Raw genomic sequence first — 15,819 nt, 5'->3', positions numbered from 1 at the left:
AAAATTCTAATTAAAATATTTTAATATTTTGCAAATATTTAAGAAAAGAATTAATATGAATTTAAATAATGACATAATATACTTTGGTTTTATAAAATACATTGAAAATTTTATAATTCTTGAAATTCTCAATATACGTAACATTTTTATAATCTATTTTATAATACACAAGTAAAGTATTTAAATTATTTAGTTAAATTTACTTGGCATGCATCTTTTCCTCCGTCCTCATAGCCAGCACAGATCATCCCATCGGTGACGTTCAATTCTTTATGCGCTAACCACATGTTGCAGAGGTGTCGAGGCAGAATAGGTACTACTACCTCGTTTACGGCTGGTTCATACTCAGAGGCTGAAATAAAGATACAAAATAATAATTAAATTTAATTAACGAGTCTTGAGTCTTATATTTAATTTTATACATTTTCTTTCTACGTAAGTGTATATTTAGAAGGATTGTACTAATTGAAAAATTTAAAGCGAAGCTGTTTCAAACCCATTATTTGTAACAATTTAAACATTTAATGAAACTTTGCAAACTTATACATATTTCCCACTCATGCTATGAAAGTTTCAATTATAAAAGATAAAGCTTATATATATTCTTTTGAAGTTCTGTGTCTCGACGGTTGTTATATCGTATTACATTGGGTTGTTATATTTTGTTAAGTGCTGTTTATTTGCATATGTTAATATCGTAAATTATTACAGCATTATATTAATTATATAATTATTAAAGATACAATATTACAATACCCATTATATTATTTTTCTCAGTTTAATATTAAAAGTAAAAATTTAAAAAGCACCATTTTTTACATGTAAACAATACTTACAATCGGTATCGTTTTTCTTGCCCCATCCAATAACGGTACAATACGTATTGGGTGTAAGATTGGTGTCAGCAGTCGGTAAGCACACCGGCTTTAGATGTTCGTGATACTGAACTCGCTTGTCAAGCTACAATACAAGATATTGCATGAAGAGATAAGAGAAAGAGAGTTTTAAAACATCTAAAATTGAATAAGAATCATAATTTCACATGTGTAAAGCTACACGTTAAACAGAATATTCAAATATTTCGAACAGCAATAATTAAATACGTAATCAGCGAATAAATATGTATTTACTTGGAATAATGCGACATCGTTGTCGTGAGCAACACCCAGGTTGTAGTACGGGTGAGGTATGACTCTTTTTACCTTCAATTTTTGACCGAAATAAGAGTGAGAAAGTCTCCGAGTAATGCCAAGCTGTATCGTCCAACCGGACACCTCTGAATGACTGAAATCATCAACGTGCATCGAAATTAATTTATATTTGAGATTCCTGTCTTATTAATATATAATAATTCACTGCTCAAAGAATATTTAAGCGATATTTTCCCTTGCATACAAATACAAGATACGCGTCAATTAAAAATGACATTTTGTGTAACGTCTCGCGCAAATCACTTACTTTCCAACGCAATGAGATGCGGTCAGTACCCACTGATCGGCAATAAGAACCCCGGCGCAGTAAAAGATCTGTTCCGGGCCACCAAGAAGAGCTGCGAGAAACGGCCAATCACCAGGGGCTGACTCTACACCACCCACTATTCGCTTTACCCTCACGTTTCCGGAGCGCCTGCGGCCGCAACCTGCAACAGAATCGATCATCACCCGTCGTGAAGAAACCTTGGGAGAACCTTAGAAAATTTTAATTCAACGATATCTTTATTCTATTTTCCGATAATTTACCGTATTCGACGCAAGTAAGTTTCACCATGGGATAAGGCTCCCGATCCTTGATGCACGTTTGAAATTGCTTCAGCAAACTAATACTTTTGTTACTGGTACTTTGGTTCTTAATACTTTCCGACGCATTTGTTAAATCGTCAATCAGCAACTTATATCCGTTTGAAACCCTGAAAGTACAATTAGATCCATCGTTTCAATAGTTTTTTTTTATACATTGCATTTTTTTTTGTTCGAGCAGATAACAGAATTCCGTTGATGTCAACCGTAAAGTTAATAAGTCAAAATTAATTATGTACATAAATGTCTTCGAACACACTTTACGTAACGTTTAAATGTACAAATGAGGATTTGTGAAGTTGTCACGATGCGTAAAAGATATTGATCTATATTGAAGTTGTGAACGACACGTTTCGTTCATTATGTAATATTAATGTTCAATGTCCATCAATGTACAATATTCAAAGAGATAACTTACGTATATCCTAACATAGCGCAAACCTCTTGCGGCGACGTTGATTCCCAGTGCGAGACACATGCCGGCATAAATTTACCCATTTCAGCATGATACACCTCCAGACGGCCCTCGCCGACATCTCCGTTTCTCTGGCTCAATTTCACTAAAAACATGATGTAGTACGGGACTTGAAGTCTGAGAGCTTAGACTTAATTAAAATTAATTTACGTATTTTAACCAAATTAAATTAATCACTAGACAAATCAAAATTAATTTACGTTTTTTTTAAAAGTCTTTTACATTTATTGTATTATCAATATCTTAATTTATTCATGTATTACTGTTATATTAATCGAGTTATATTAACATATTAGTAAAAACACGTGAAGACCTTTTGAAAAAAGTTTGAATGAATAAAATGTAGGAAAAAAACTTTTGTTTTAATTTAACCAAGATAATTTCTTTAATAATAAAATTTTTTTTACAAATGTTTACGAGCGTCGGTGATATTTTACAATATAAAAAAAGTCCATGAATGAAATTTTTAATCGATTAAAAATACAGCTGTAAAATATACGGATTTACTTACGGCAATAACGCTCATCTTGCCCCCAAGGACAATCCATGACACCGTCGCAGATATGTTTGGCAAACATGCATCTTTTTTCGCCGCAATGTAATGAAGACTTTATAGAAGGGGTGCTCAAAGGTCCCGTCTTTAATTTTCCATAAGTGTCCGGCACCAACAACGTGCTGGAATTGCAGTTTCCGCATCCGATCTCGTCACTGTGATCTGAGCAGTCGAGATGACCATCGCAACGCCAATCGAACGGAATGCACCTTGTGCCGTCGCACTGAAAGCCACTGGTGCACACTGTAAAAACGAATCATAGCAGAATAAAGACCACGTGCTTTCTAGTAATAGACGTAACGTAGTCTATACCAAAGTTTCCCGAACTTATATGGATCATGACCCATTTTTTTAAAACAGCAAACTTCCGAAACCCATCTGGCTTTAGAGATTATTAAAAAGCGAGGGAGAAAAGGGAGGCAGGAGTATATTGCTTATTTATTTATACTGTTTTACTTCTTTCACTTTTTATTTTTTATTAAATATAATTATATAAATGTATTTCTCCAAATGTGAGATAAGACGGTTTGAAGCATCCGCTTATTATCTATTTTTATTGATAACACTTTTTTATTGATTCATCATTTATAGCAATCATTTTCATGTATAAAGAGTTAACAATTACAATTTATTTTGAAATTTGATTTTAATTCCTATTCTCACAATTAATTTTTTTTTTTAATTAATAAATTTATAATATATAAAAATTATTTATTCTTTTTCAATTAATTAATTTCAATAAATGTTAATCAAATTTTTAGTATATCAAATATGAGACAAATAGTCCGGAAGGAAATTAATTGAGCGAGATTTTAATTGCAGATGAAATCTTTGACAGCATTTACATTAAAATGGAAATAAATAAAAGCAGCAGAGCGTAACAATGGATATATTATTCTACTCCGAAAAAAGAGGACCGTGAAAATGTTACAAGATAACAATATCCGGACCAGCGGACTATGCTAAAAATTATACGGAAATGATTTACGTTCCACAGAGAGATATTAACATTATCGACATTCTTTATCATAATGTCCTATCTTTCGCAATATGTCTTCTCCGTAGATGGACACGATCGATTCCTGCGCTCGCGGTTCGATACTTTCACACATATATGCGTCAAGCGTGATATGTACACATGCATCAAGCGCGACTCAATAAAGCTGCTTGGCGCCGCAGATGGGCCGTCATATGATAGTTTAATATGGATTTTGCAATTAAGATTCCATCAGCGGTGACACATGCGATAGCTCGGGTACACAAAATCGCGATATAGCTCCCGCATGTGCGAACACGTATGCGTACATACAGGGTGTCGCTGAACCTCTTTTGTAATTACAACGTGCACAGATGCGCTGCCTCCAGTGCCTCGACCGTACACGTGATGCACCGTGCGGGATAACAGAAATATTGTTTCGACGAAGGTTTCCGCCGAAGGTTACTGTACGAATATTAATGCCTCCGGGTCACGTCGTAATAATCTCTCTTCAAGTATCCATAGAGATCCGCGCTCTCGCGAATGCATATTTGAGAAATTTCATTCGCTATTAAACATTGTTGAACAAACAAGTCTAGCATTATTAAACAGGCGCAAAACCAATATTACATTTATTATACGCAGATCGCTAACAGAGTTACGTTCAAAGAGGGTTAGTGAAACCAGGAAATCGAATCGGAAGTTATCGCCGCCGGGGGACAAGGCGGAGAGCCTCCGAGAGAAAGATGAGTGTGCGGGAAGAAAGAAAAATCGAGAAACGAACCAATCGAAATCTCGAGAATGTGTTGAATTCGTCCGTTCGAGTGTGCTTCGTAATTACAACGCAATTCAATCTTAATTAACCATGGACGCGGATGAATCTCCCCCCCCCCCTTTTCTCTTTATCTAGCGGGCGCGATCCACCAATCGCGAATTAAATTCACTACGAGACGAGGGACGAGTACTTCCGATCAATCCTGTCACCGCGCCTGTCGCCGCGATTTACGTAATATTTGCTTTGGAAATTGCGGCCCGCGCGCGTGTACGATCGTTAATTCTCTCTTCTCTCGCGCGCGAATCATTGTACGAGGTTTTAAGCGCCGTTATCGCCCTCGTTATGAATATGACGTGCACGTGACTATCTTTTAAATTCAGTGAATAGCGTTTCGAAAACTTCTAGGACATTTTCCTCGTTATTACGAATTTTTTTAACGGCTGTGTCGCGATATTTTCAACAAACTGAAACTGTTTTATAGAAACGAGAATGACATCAGATTATTTAACTGATCTTTCTGTCATAAATAATTATTTGCATTGCAATTAATTGCTATAAGCCGTGTTATTGTTATTATAATATTTGATATAAAAAGACGAGTTTTTTTACATCGTTATAATGCTGTATTGTAAATAAACAGAATTATTCACATCAATTTTTTATTATTAATTTAATTAAAAGTAATTAAATTTATGAAATAATTAATTTAATTCAAACATAATTGAACAATAATGTATTAAATTTATTTACTATATTTAATATTAAATTGTATACATGATTTAACTTTTTCTAATAAAAGAAAAAGAGAGAGAGAGAGAGAGGTTTTTCTACCGCAATATCGAAAGTCACCAAAATAAGATTACATTCCTTCACGAGAGAAAGTTTCGAAGGACATCAGCCAATCGATTGGATTCGGGAAATTTCATGGGAGAAAGTCAAACGACAATAGGAAATAGAATATAAACGACAGAGAGGAAAACAAAGAGAGAAATACCGAGCGTAAACAGAGTCCGAGATATCAAAGGAAGAATGAACAATGGACATCAAGTTAGTCAACAATTAGTTCCGTTTTGCGGGCGCATCCTATATATTTAATGTCCGCGCGCGAATCGGCGTGGAACAAAAGGACAGAAAACTCATAAATAATATTGCGCCCCCGATGTTTCGCGTAAAGGCACACGATGCACAAAACCGTATTGTGCAATGGAATCTCAGTTGCTGCATCATGATAAACGCCGCTTAATCTCGTTGGCATTCCGAGCGAGATAAATTTCGTATAAGACATTATCCGAACATAAAATATTTATATATCGTTATTTTAATCTGAAATAATTTATTAATTACTAAGAAGATACATAAATGTCACACTCAAAAAGAAGAGTTTAATTTTAGCACATTAAAATGCTTTGTTTCTGCCTGGTTTTTTTTTTTTTTTTTTTTTAATACTCGTGTGTTTAGATTTAAAACAGTAAAACGTTTAAAGCTGCCAAAAATTCGGAATGTTTTTGTTTTAAATCTAAATCTAACTGTCTGAAAGTCAACTGTTTCCAAGTATTTAAAGAAACAGAGATAGAGATAAAAATTCCTTAAAATTAAATATTTCTATTTTGAGTACATGTATTTCTCAGCGAATCACAATGTTCCGTGACAGCGAATAATCAAGAGTAACACGTGAGCGCATTTTTTCAATCGTAGAAACGTTCAAACGCTACATTTTAAGTCCATTAGAGCGTCAGTGAAAATATGTAAAGCTCATTTTTCAGTGGTACATATCCTCTAAATCGTTACTCTGCTGTAAAGAGAGTATTTTAATTCCCCAATTAAGTTCAGGATAATTCAAGTATCTACTTCTATTCGTGATAAGCTTTGTGTTATACTTGATTAAATATTATACTTATCTTTTTTGCACCGCGTAAATGTAATTAAAAAAAAATTTAATTAAGACGCTGAAGATGAGACAAACGCAGTGGAACAAGCCATGCGAAAAGCAGCGCACGCTGGAATTTAAGTGATAAAATTTAGTGCCACTTACCCGGTTTCTCGGCTCTCCTTGCCGCCTCGATCACCTCGTGATGCCCGATACATTCGTCAGAATTCGGATTCTCCGGGAAAAGTTCACACTCCAAATAATCCGGGAGTGACAAACCGAAAACTTTGAGAAAGAAACCGCAGCGCCTTTTCGTTTCTGAAATTGATTGAGGAAAAAGTTTGCCAAGATCCGGTCAAGATCGGAATACCAAGTAGCTTCTGCTATTCAAGGTTTTAGAAAATAAATGGCGTTTCAGCGGCGCAAAATCCAATATAAGAATTTTACCATATATTTACATGTCGAATAGTGAAATCGAATGCTATTAAGACCCGAGGTATTAACCAGCATTACTGTTAATGTATCTACACGGCTTACGTTTGCAATTTACGGTTTGTCGAGCAATAACGATACACGTATCGATCCATATTCAGAAACAACTAGTGAATTATGTTATACGAAAATACGAAAAAGAGTTGGATATTGCATTAGCGTAGCGAGAGAACTAATATAATTGATAAAATGATAAAATTCCAACGCAGCTCAATTAAGAATAAAAGAGATTCTAAAGTTAGTGATAATAAATAATTTATACGAAACTTACGAAAGCAAAGACTACGACAGGGACGTACGACGCGACCTCGAGGGCCGCATTTCGGCACGAAAACACTGCACAGGAATAGAGCAGCCAGTTCGTAACATCTGACGTCAACGACAGCGTCGTAAAGCTCCAGCTCGTGCTGGGCCTCCCGCTGTCCGAAATTGCCCATATAATTTGGAAACACAGTGTAGTTGTACGGAACCTGCGAATTGAAATTGCGATTACGCAATCAAAAATTATGTCCCATTATTTGCATGTGTATATACAATATACAATACATTTATATTGAACACTTTGTATAAGATACAATATATCGAACAAAATGTTTTCTAAAAGAATCAAGCAAGAATATTAATGGCTGCATTCCAATGTACACTGTCAGCACTACTAACAATCTGTAGATCACGTTACTTATGCTACAGATTTTCAGTACTGGCCATGAATTTCAGAACGCAATTAATAATTTGACGATTCGCATAAATGAATGAATTTAAAGGCCATGGCATACAGAGAAACTTAATCAGTAAAACTTAGGCAGTAAAGTGAATCAGCCAATCACAGTCGAGAACGTAAGGCCAAACGTAAGCAGTGGCAAATCCAACATTTTGATTTCCTTACGTCTTACTGCTTAAGTTTTTCTGCGTGCCTTAAGATTGTAAATAGAGAAAAGTCGTGAATACTGATATTAATCTCCTAAAGATATACTTCTTGATTTCTCGGAAATTAAACATTGTAATGTATCTTTATCAATACGGAGAAAAAATAATATCTGTTTGACTAGAAAAAAAGTAAAAACTCATAACTCAAACATTTATGGAATTTTTTTAAATATAATATAAGCTAAAACCAAATTTTTCAAGTTTAAGAATGAAATTTTAATGATTGATGAAGCACCATCCCAAAGGATTGTTTATGAATGGTACTTTATGCGCGATCAAGTAGAACTCAATGACGAATCCCGTGAAGGCCGTATTGTCACGGCAGTCACTCCAGAGAACGTATACGCAACTTACTGCAAGAAGACATCTTACAGAAGCTGTTTTCTAACAAGGTACACAGATGACACAGCGTAATAGTGTCCAACACAAGGTGTTCCAACTGTGTCACAGTGTTACACTGCTCGACACTGTAGAAAACTAAGTACGAGCGTGTAAAGTATGTCGGTGTCATCAACTTTTTCAAATATTTTATGAGTAACATGCTGTAATTTTGTTCGTTTATAATATGAACATAATCTAAATTGTATAAAGAAAGAAGATTATTATTTATTCATCAGAAATTAAGTTTAGAGCTCTAATTGTGTTCCAACAAAAATCTTACACAACGGAACATAGTGTAACATCGGTGTGTCGTAACTGGAAAACAGCCAGAGAAATAGAAAGCATCCCTAGGCATTGGTATGACACAAATCAAATCAATGGCATATGATTATCTTGGCGTCAGAAACCGGTGCTCGTTGGGTGCTGCATAATTTGGGTGCTTTCCAGCAACGGAACACAGTCATACACTACGTGACACAGTGTCGACTTGCAGTTGAAACACCGCTTCTGTCGAAGCTAGACGTATTTGACCTCCCACGGATAAATATGGATTATTTGACATCGTTTTCATCGCGCAGAAACTGAAGTTAAGAATGTTTGCTAGGACGGCATTCACTCCACTGATACCAAATCTAAGAATCTGGTATCTATGAAGTGACGTAAAACAGCTACACAGCACTTTAGCTGATTGTGTCAACTTATGTTATAGTTGGAAAACACTGGGTTGTATGTACACTGTGTTGCACAGTGTCACTTGCAAAGGATCTTTTAACGGAGTCGTTGCACATTGCAGAGGAGATAACTCAGTTTTTGGCCACTGCCCGTGCACAATTAATAACTCATCCGCTTTATAGTCCCGATCTGGCACCTTGTGACTTCTTTCTATTTTCATACATCAAGGATAAAATGCGTGATTTGAAGTTTAACACGCCAGACAAAGTGCTTCAGCAATTGTTTTTATTAAATGGGAAAGTGTATTCAGTGTAACGGAAAGTATTTTGAGAAACAATAAAGCCAATTTCAAAAATTAATTATACGTTTGTATACAGTTTTGCGGAAACTTTCGGAGCAACCTACGCATATCATTTGATAGAAAATACTTTCAAGTTTAGAGAATTTTCTATAAATTTCTGAAAGAAAGACTTAAAAAAAAAAAATAAATATCCTATTTTCTGACAAAAAAAATACTTTCATGTTTCCAAAGTTATATTTTTAGTTTTTGTTTAAGAAATATGATTCAATAAAACAGAGTGATATTGGCGACTGTCCTCTACAAGTAGGATAATGAAATAAAATAATGTAAACTAATTAATATTCTTAAAATTTTATCGTGACTTAAAATGAATATAGGAAATTTCAGATTTCATATTTTTAATGTTAAATTCTTCAAACGGAAAAAATTTCGGAATGATATTAAACTTTTAATAATTCACAAAATCCGATTTATGTAAATCCCAAGTCGCTCAACCGTAACCACAAGATTTTCCTCTAAAATTCTCTTCTAATAACAACATTTTCGCAATCTTCGTCGCTGCTCAATCTCGCTCGTACTCAGTCACGTGTGTACTCGGAAAAAATTTAAAACGCACGGCTGCACAGTGAATGCCTTATGAATTTTAAAACACACATTGTTCAAGCGAGGGCCATCAAAATAGAGGGGAAAAAAGTAAGTGGAAGTTGTATTCAGGGCCGTGGAAACATCGAAATTACGAGCGTCGACGGGTGCTTCTAATGCCCCGTGAGGACGATTCGCCACTGAAGGGAGAAAGTAACGCTGTTGTCACTCTTACTCGTCGGTATACCGGCGCTGAGGGCAAGTGGCATGGTTATGATGCTGCATACCGGGGCGAATTCCGGTGTGCCGCCCACGCGCACATTCCGCGTACAGAATTATTTTAAATTCTCCGAAGGCGGCCAAACCTCTTTTGTGAAAAGCGTAATACATATCATCGTGAACAAGCAACTTTTGCGCAAGCCGCTAAAATGCGTTGAATGTTTCGAGAACATGGGTCCACGTGGATTCCCAGAGTTAAAGAGACCTCTTTCTCTTTACAATTCTACATTTTTAACAATTGGTCATTTTACATAAAATAACCGAGTCTTTACATCCGCGTCAACTTTTTCCAGCTTAGATGTTAATTCAACAATATAACTGGGGGGTGCAATTGTTACCTTGTGCTGCTGGCAGAAAGTCACGATGATGGGTAGACACACTCCCGGAGCTGGATTCTTGTCTTCGACAACGAAATGCGTACTTTCAGATATCGGGATCACAGCCGTGTATATGGTTCTATTCTCCAATTTGAAGTCATTTTCAGGATACGCTGGTCGATGAAAGAATATGGACATTGATATAAAAACGATATATTCATCACCGCTGTCGTGATTATAATTTGTGTATATATGTATGCGTGTATGTATCGCCGATTAAATCACTGAAATGTACAAATTTTGATGAAATACAGATCGAAAAATAATTATGTTGTACCATTTAAAAATTTATTTTGGACATTCGTACTGGTTGCTAGAATGTCAAAATTTTTGCAGCAGTATCATCCTTGAACGTCTTATATAATGACTCTGATAGTTTAATATAAAATTATTTTCCTAGTTAAATATACCTAGTTAAATATTTAGATACAGTAAAATTGTTCTTTCCATGTATATACGCATACATACTCGTATATTGTATATATACAATATATATAAAAATCATTTGTCATATTGGCTTGACAAATTTGTCGCATTTGTCGCATTCGAGTCAAGAAATATTCTCCGTGTTGAAAACGGTCACGTTCCGGGACAGAAGGGGATGTGTACGTTGCAAACTTTTGTAATTATTAACGTGTCAACCGCAGACACGCGGCACTCGACGCTACGATGTTACCTAATGTTATCACCCGCTTCGTACTTAACATTAAATCAAGAATTGAAAAGGATATTAAAAAAATGTCTGTTGCGTACTAGTATTTATCGGCTTTTTTTTAATAATTGAAATATGTAACGGCGATCGTGGTAGAAATGTTGTTACATTTGTATACATAATTTTTCAATATATTATATTATAATTTATTATTACTTGTATATTATATTAGGGAAAGCATTAATAAATTGAAGCTATTACTTTCGCTAATGGCAATCGCGGTTTATATTTTAAGAGAAATTAAGGGAAGCGCAAAATGTATATAAATTCGAAACTTCAATTAATTGCTATAATTAAATCATATTATTATATGCGTTAATTTTTGTGTGTTATATTTCTCTCTTATGATTCTCGCTGTCGTAAAATGTGCATCGAGAATGTTAGGAATCATATTGATTTTTTGATTAATATCAGATTGATTTATTAATATTCAGAAATGCAGTGACAGTAATACAAAGATAATATCAATATTGCCGAAAAATTATGAACACATGTGTTACGAAAATTTCGGTTATGTACCGATATTTGAAGTACCACCCGTAACATCGGTATAATTAAAAGGTTTTCGGTATTACAGTTTCGTAAAAAGTATGCGCGCGATACGTAATTACTTCGGAAAATTATTTCGGAATTCAATCTCTGTTTTAAATCACGACGTAATCATTTTGCTAATACCGATATTGATGCGACATTCCAGCTGCAGAATTCAACGTGCACGAAACATTTATTCGATATAAAAGTGAAGGATGTAAGATCTTTAAAGACATAACAGAATGGAGCTTGTATAACATGCGTCTGTTACCGAGATAACGTTGACAATTGGAATCAAGTGGATTACAAGAACTTACGGCGCTATTGATCTTTCGGTCTCGCGAAGCTTGTCGTTGCACATGCATGCATATTAAAGCGTTCGGAGTGTTTAACAAGCATATTTATCCCGGTCAAATATCACGCGCGTCGTTATTTGCATCGCGATGTTTTTGGAACTTCACTTGCATTATTTATACCTCGGCCGAAAAACAAGCGCACTTTTTAATCGCTTGCATATATTTCGACGGTATAATCAAATTTCCGATACTTTAAACCTTAACGACGCCAGTTGTTGAAAAAACGTTTCAATTAGAATTGGATCAAGAGAAATGCTTTACACTCACTTTTGAAGTAGGCGGCTAAACCGCCGGCGATAGCCAAGAGGGCAATGGCATTAAGCAGAACCTGCACAAATCTGAAACGTAGTCTTCCCGTTGTCACGTAGTGGCTGCCAGTCATGTCCCTGATTATCTGCTCAGACATATCGAGAATTTAGAATATCCGCTCTTGCGAAATGTACACGCCACAACAAACAAAAAACGGCAAAAAAAGATATGCAACACGAAGATAGTTTCTACGGGCGTTTCTACTCTACACTATGTGCCGGGGACTGATATAGTTCCACTCGCAAAAGCTTGTTTCTACTAGCGTTTCTACACTACGTGTAGGGATTGATATTTGAATGATGATAGTCCCACCCGTTTCGGCTAGATCTAGAAGGTGTATTCAGAGTGGAAAAGCAGAATGCGGAAAAGCATACCAATAAGCAATTTGCCAGCGAACCGACGCCAAGTTGGCATCAAACTTGCTTAAAGTTTGGCAACAAATCCAGTGCCATTTGTGTCAGCAGTAAACCCTTTTTTTGTTGGTAAAGCTTGCATACACAACTGTAATGGACGGAATTCAATCGCAGGTGGCAAAATACATATGTGAGCAGCCACTAGTGTAACTGAGTGCAACTTCTCATTGAATTCCGCTTTTCCGCTCTGTATGTGAATGCGCCTTAAAGACTTTTTCTGTGACTCCCGCTAAGTTACCAGGTCCAGCGTACCGAGCCTTATGGATCTGCTGCTCGAGCTTCTTTTTTTACTTAGGCTTGATACAAGGAATCGCTGATTTCTAAATCTAACGCAATCCAACACTAGGTTTTTTTAGGTGTGACATAGCTTTGAGCTCGTAATTCTCACTTACCACACGGGGATATGATATATCTAGTGTGTTTGAAAATCGCGTAGCATTCGTAGAAACCAGTAGGTGAGGGAACTGAATGTGGCAGGAAAGGGCGAGAGGAAGTTCAATGTTTATTTTCTCCTACCTAGCAGCGTCAGTTTGTGTGAAGAAGCCGAAGAGATCGCACGTAAAAAGGGAATTCGGATATAGCATCCGTGCGATATTGTCCCAGGCAAAAAATTCAATATAAGTAAATGTTGTAGAAAAAAATAATTACTAAATCTTTTGAAAGGCTTAAGGAACTATTACAATGACAATGTTAAAATTTGAAAAAAAATGTTTTTGTATGTTTCAGAATAATAAAGTAAAATTTCAGAATAATTTCATTACTGTGCGTACTTGGCAGAGTGAAATGGTTTTTTTCATTGTTCACGCCTAAAAATGTTTTGTTTTAAATGAAAAGGTCTTTTAATTAAATACATTTTTTTAAATTTAAAATGTACAGCTTCAACTGTTCGTTCCTTTAGGTTTTTTGTTTCTATCTCTTTATTAAGTATAATTAATAATTTTTCAAAAAGTTTATTTTTTTTTATATTAAATATCTTTTGCAATTTACAATTTTAGACAACTCTACTCATAGGGGATTCTTGAACATTTTAAAATAAAAATTTTACACAGTTGCTTTAATCATATTGCATTTTACCGAAATTATAAACACTTAAACATTGATGGAATATGTTACATGTATGCCCGTGCAGTAAGAAAGGGATAAATTTATGCAGCCCTAGTTCCTTATGTCTTAGTTTTTTAGGTTTACTGATACAATTCCAGGTATTTTTTCAGGATATATGTACGACTATATGAAAATGTACTGACGACCAGAATCGAACCTGGGATCCATTGATTATGAGTTCACTATTTTTCACATTAAGTCACATGTCATTACAACACGAAGCTAAATCTCGTTACATAAAATTTAAATCTAACTTTATGATGTCAGGAATACATCAAGAGTGCCTCATATTTTTTTTTTTTTTAATCTCTTTGCTCGTGTTGCCAAAAGTGATGTTAAGCGCTTACTTTATGATGCAAGGAGCTATTGTTCCCGGCGTGCATTCTAACGATAGTCTGCAAACTGGCCGGCGTGCTCGTAGACTTCGTTATCGGCCTGCCAGATGAGTTATCAGGCTCCGACACCAAGGCTCTGTCTAGAAGGCGTTAAAGATCGATTATCGATTTTTTTGTTGTCAATTTGTTGATAAGTCGCAACTCTCTTCCATGCTACAAATTTTACAAATCGAGAAGGAAAGCGAGGAGTGCACGAGTTGAGATGTTTTACAAATGAATTTTGCGATGGAAAACTTTACTTTCTATTCCTCTCGGATAAACTGCTTTAACGGTAGCATAACGAGCGAAGGAAAAAGAAAAACTGGATGACGCGATAGGAGAGAAAAAGCTTTCAGTCTCGTCTCAGCTGTCGCGCGTTTTGCCTCGACGTTTATTTGTCGTTCTCAAGAAAATTCCTCGAGCTTTGCGAGAGAAACAGAATATAAAGAAGAAAATTCAATTTGTGAGATGTATCCTGTTATCATTAGATACGTCGTGAAACACGTTCCTCCCTATTGTGGAATTGTGGAGAGCTAGAGATTAATTAATTTAATAAGAATTCGTGCACCACACTTTTAATAGAACAAAAATTAATGACTTTAATATGGATTAATTGTAGCTCGTGTAACTTGCGCACAAAGATAACTGTACGATCAACGCTTAGAGCTATCTTGACACTCTATGTCATTCGTTTAATTCCCTCTTAACTTACTGCGATTTAACGCGATTCTACACGCGATCACTCTTTATTCTTCGAATTCTTATTTTATCTTTCGCTCGCTTTACGCGATTTTACACGTTTCTGCGTGATCACTCTGAACTTTCTTTCTTTGGACTGGTCTCATCAGCTTCGATTAATTTGAAAAATCGGTCGATGAATTGCTAACTGCGAAACTTAAAACTGATTATTTCTAATTTGATTTTTTTTAATTATTTTAATGAAACGTGTTACTTAATATTTACGCATTATTTATTAAAAGTATTATGTTACATAAATTATAATTTGTAAAAAATAAACAAGAAAAACAAAATAAACATGATCAGTTTTAAGTTTTACAGTTAGCAATTCATAAATTTAGGCTACATTCCGAAATTCAATTTTAGTACTAAAAATTCATAGTACGTAAACTACAGATTTTCAGTACTGTGAATTTGAAAACGCAGCCTAAATTAATCGGAGATGGTGAGATCAGCCTTCTTTCTCTCTCTCTTTCCCTCTTTCTGCTCTTTACTCTTTTCGTATGATCGAGACGCAATGGCGAATATGTATCAAAGTATATATGTATATACGCATTGTGCAACACCTTTTAAGTTCGAAAGAAAAGATTTATTCTTTTCAGTTGAATTCTTTGTACTATTCATTTTTTCTCTTTTTCTCTCTACGCCCTGGTGAAAATTTTTCTCACAATCTTCCAGAGTTTTTAGAATTTTATATAATTTTGTGACTTATAGAAATTTTTCAAATTTCTTATGCAAATTGGAACATTTTTCAGAAATGTTAAAAAAGTCTAAATCTTAGAATATTTCATTTACACATATGAAAAATGTTAAGAAAAGATATAAACTT

At 35.1% G+C, this 15,819-nt stretch overlaps 1 protein-coding gene across 6 annotated transcripts in view; it reads right to left on the bottom strand.

Annotated features, from left to right (window-relative positions):
• LOC105200911 (atrial natriuretic peptide-converting enzyme) overlaps positions 1 to 15,819 on the bottom strand; it is an 85,050-nt gene that overhangs the window by 10,873 nt on the left and 58,358 nt on the right. For all 6 annotated transcript variants that reach the window (XM_026130022.2, XM_039452418.1, XM_026130020.2 and 3 more), the window contains 12 exons: positions 14,226 to 14,353; positions 12,320 to 12,446; positions 10,415 to 10,566; positions 7,206 to 7,404; positions 6,608 to 6,760; positions 2,783 to 3,067; positions 2,215 to 2,356; positions 1,740 to 1,906; positions 1,459 to 1,639; positions 1,131 to 1,284; positions 837 to 960; positions 204 to 352 (listed from right to left, as the gene is read on the bottom strand). In XM_026130022.2, coding sequence (XP_025985807.1) covers positions 204 to 352; positions 837 to 960; positions 1,131 to 1,284; positions 1,459 to 1,639; positions 1,740 to 1,906; positions 2,215 to 2,356; positions 2,783 to 3,067; positions 6,608 to 6,760; positions 7,206 to 7,404; positions 10,415 to 10,566; positions 12,320 to 12,446; positions 14,226 to 14,353 — 1,961 coding nt within the window. The remainder of the gene's footprint in view (positions 1 to 203; positions 353 to 836; positions 961 to 1,130; positions 1,285 to 1,458; positions 1,640 to 1,739; positions 1,907 to 2,214; positions 2,357 to 2,782; positions 3,068 to 6,607; positions 6,761 to 7,205; positions 7,405 to 10,414; positions 10,567 to 12,319; positions 12,447 to 14,225; positions 14,354 to 15,819) is intronic.

The sequence above is a fragment of the Solenopsis invicta genome, chromosome 8 (assembly GCF_016802725.1).
Source record: "Solenopsis invicta isolate M01_SB chromosome 8, UNIL_Sinv_3.0, whole genome shotgun sequence".
In the NCBI taxonomy this organism is placed as follows: Eukaryota; Metazoa; Arthropoda; class Insecta; order Hymenoptera; family Formicidae; genus Solenopsis; species Solenopsis invicta.
The sequence above is the reverse complement of the archived record's forward strand: the minus strand, read 5'-3'. Positions and strand labels throughout refer to the sequence as shown.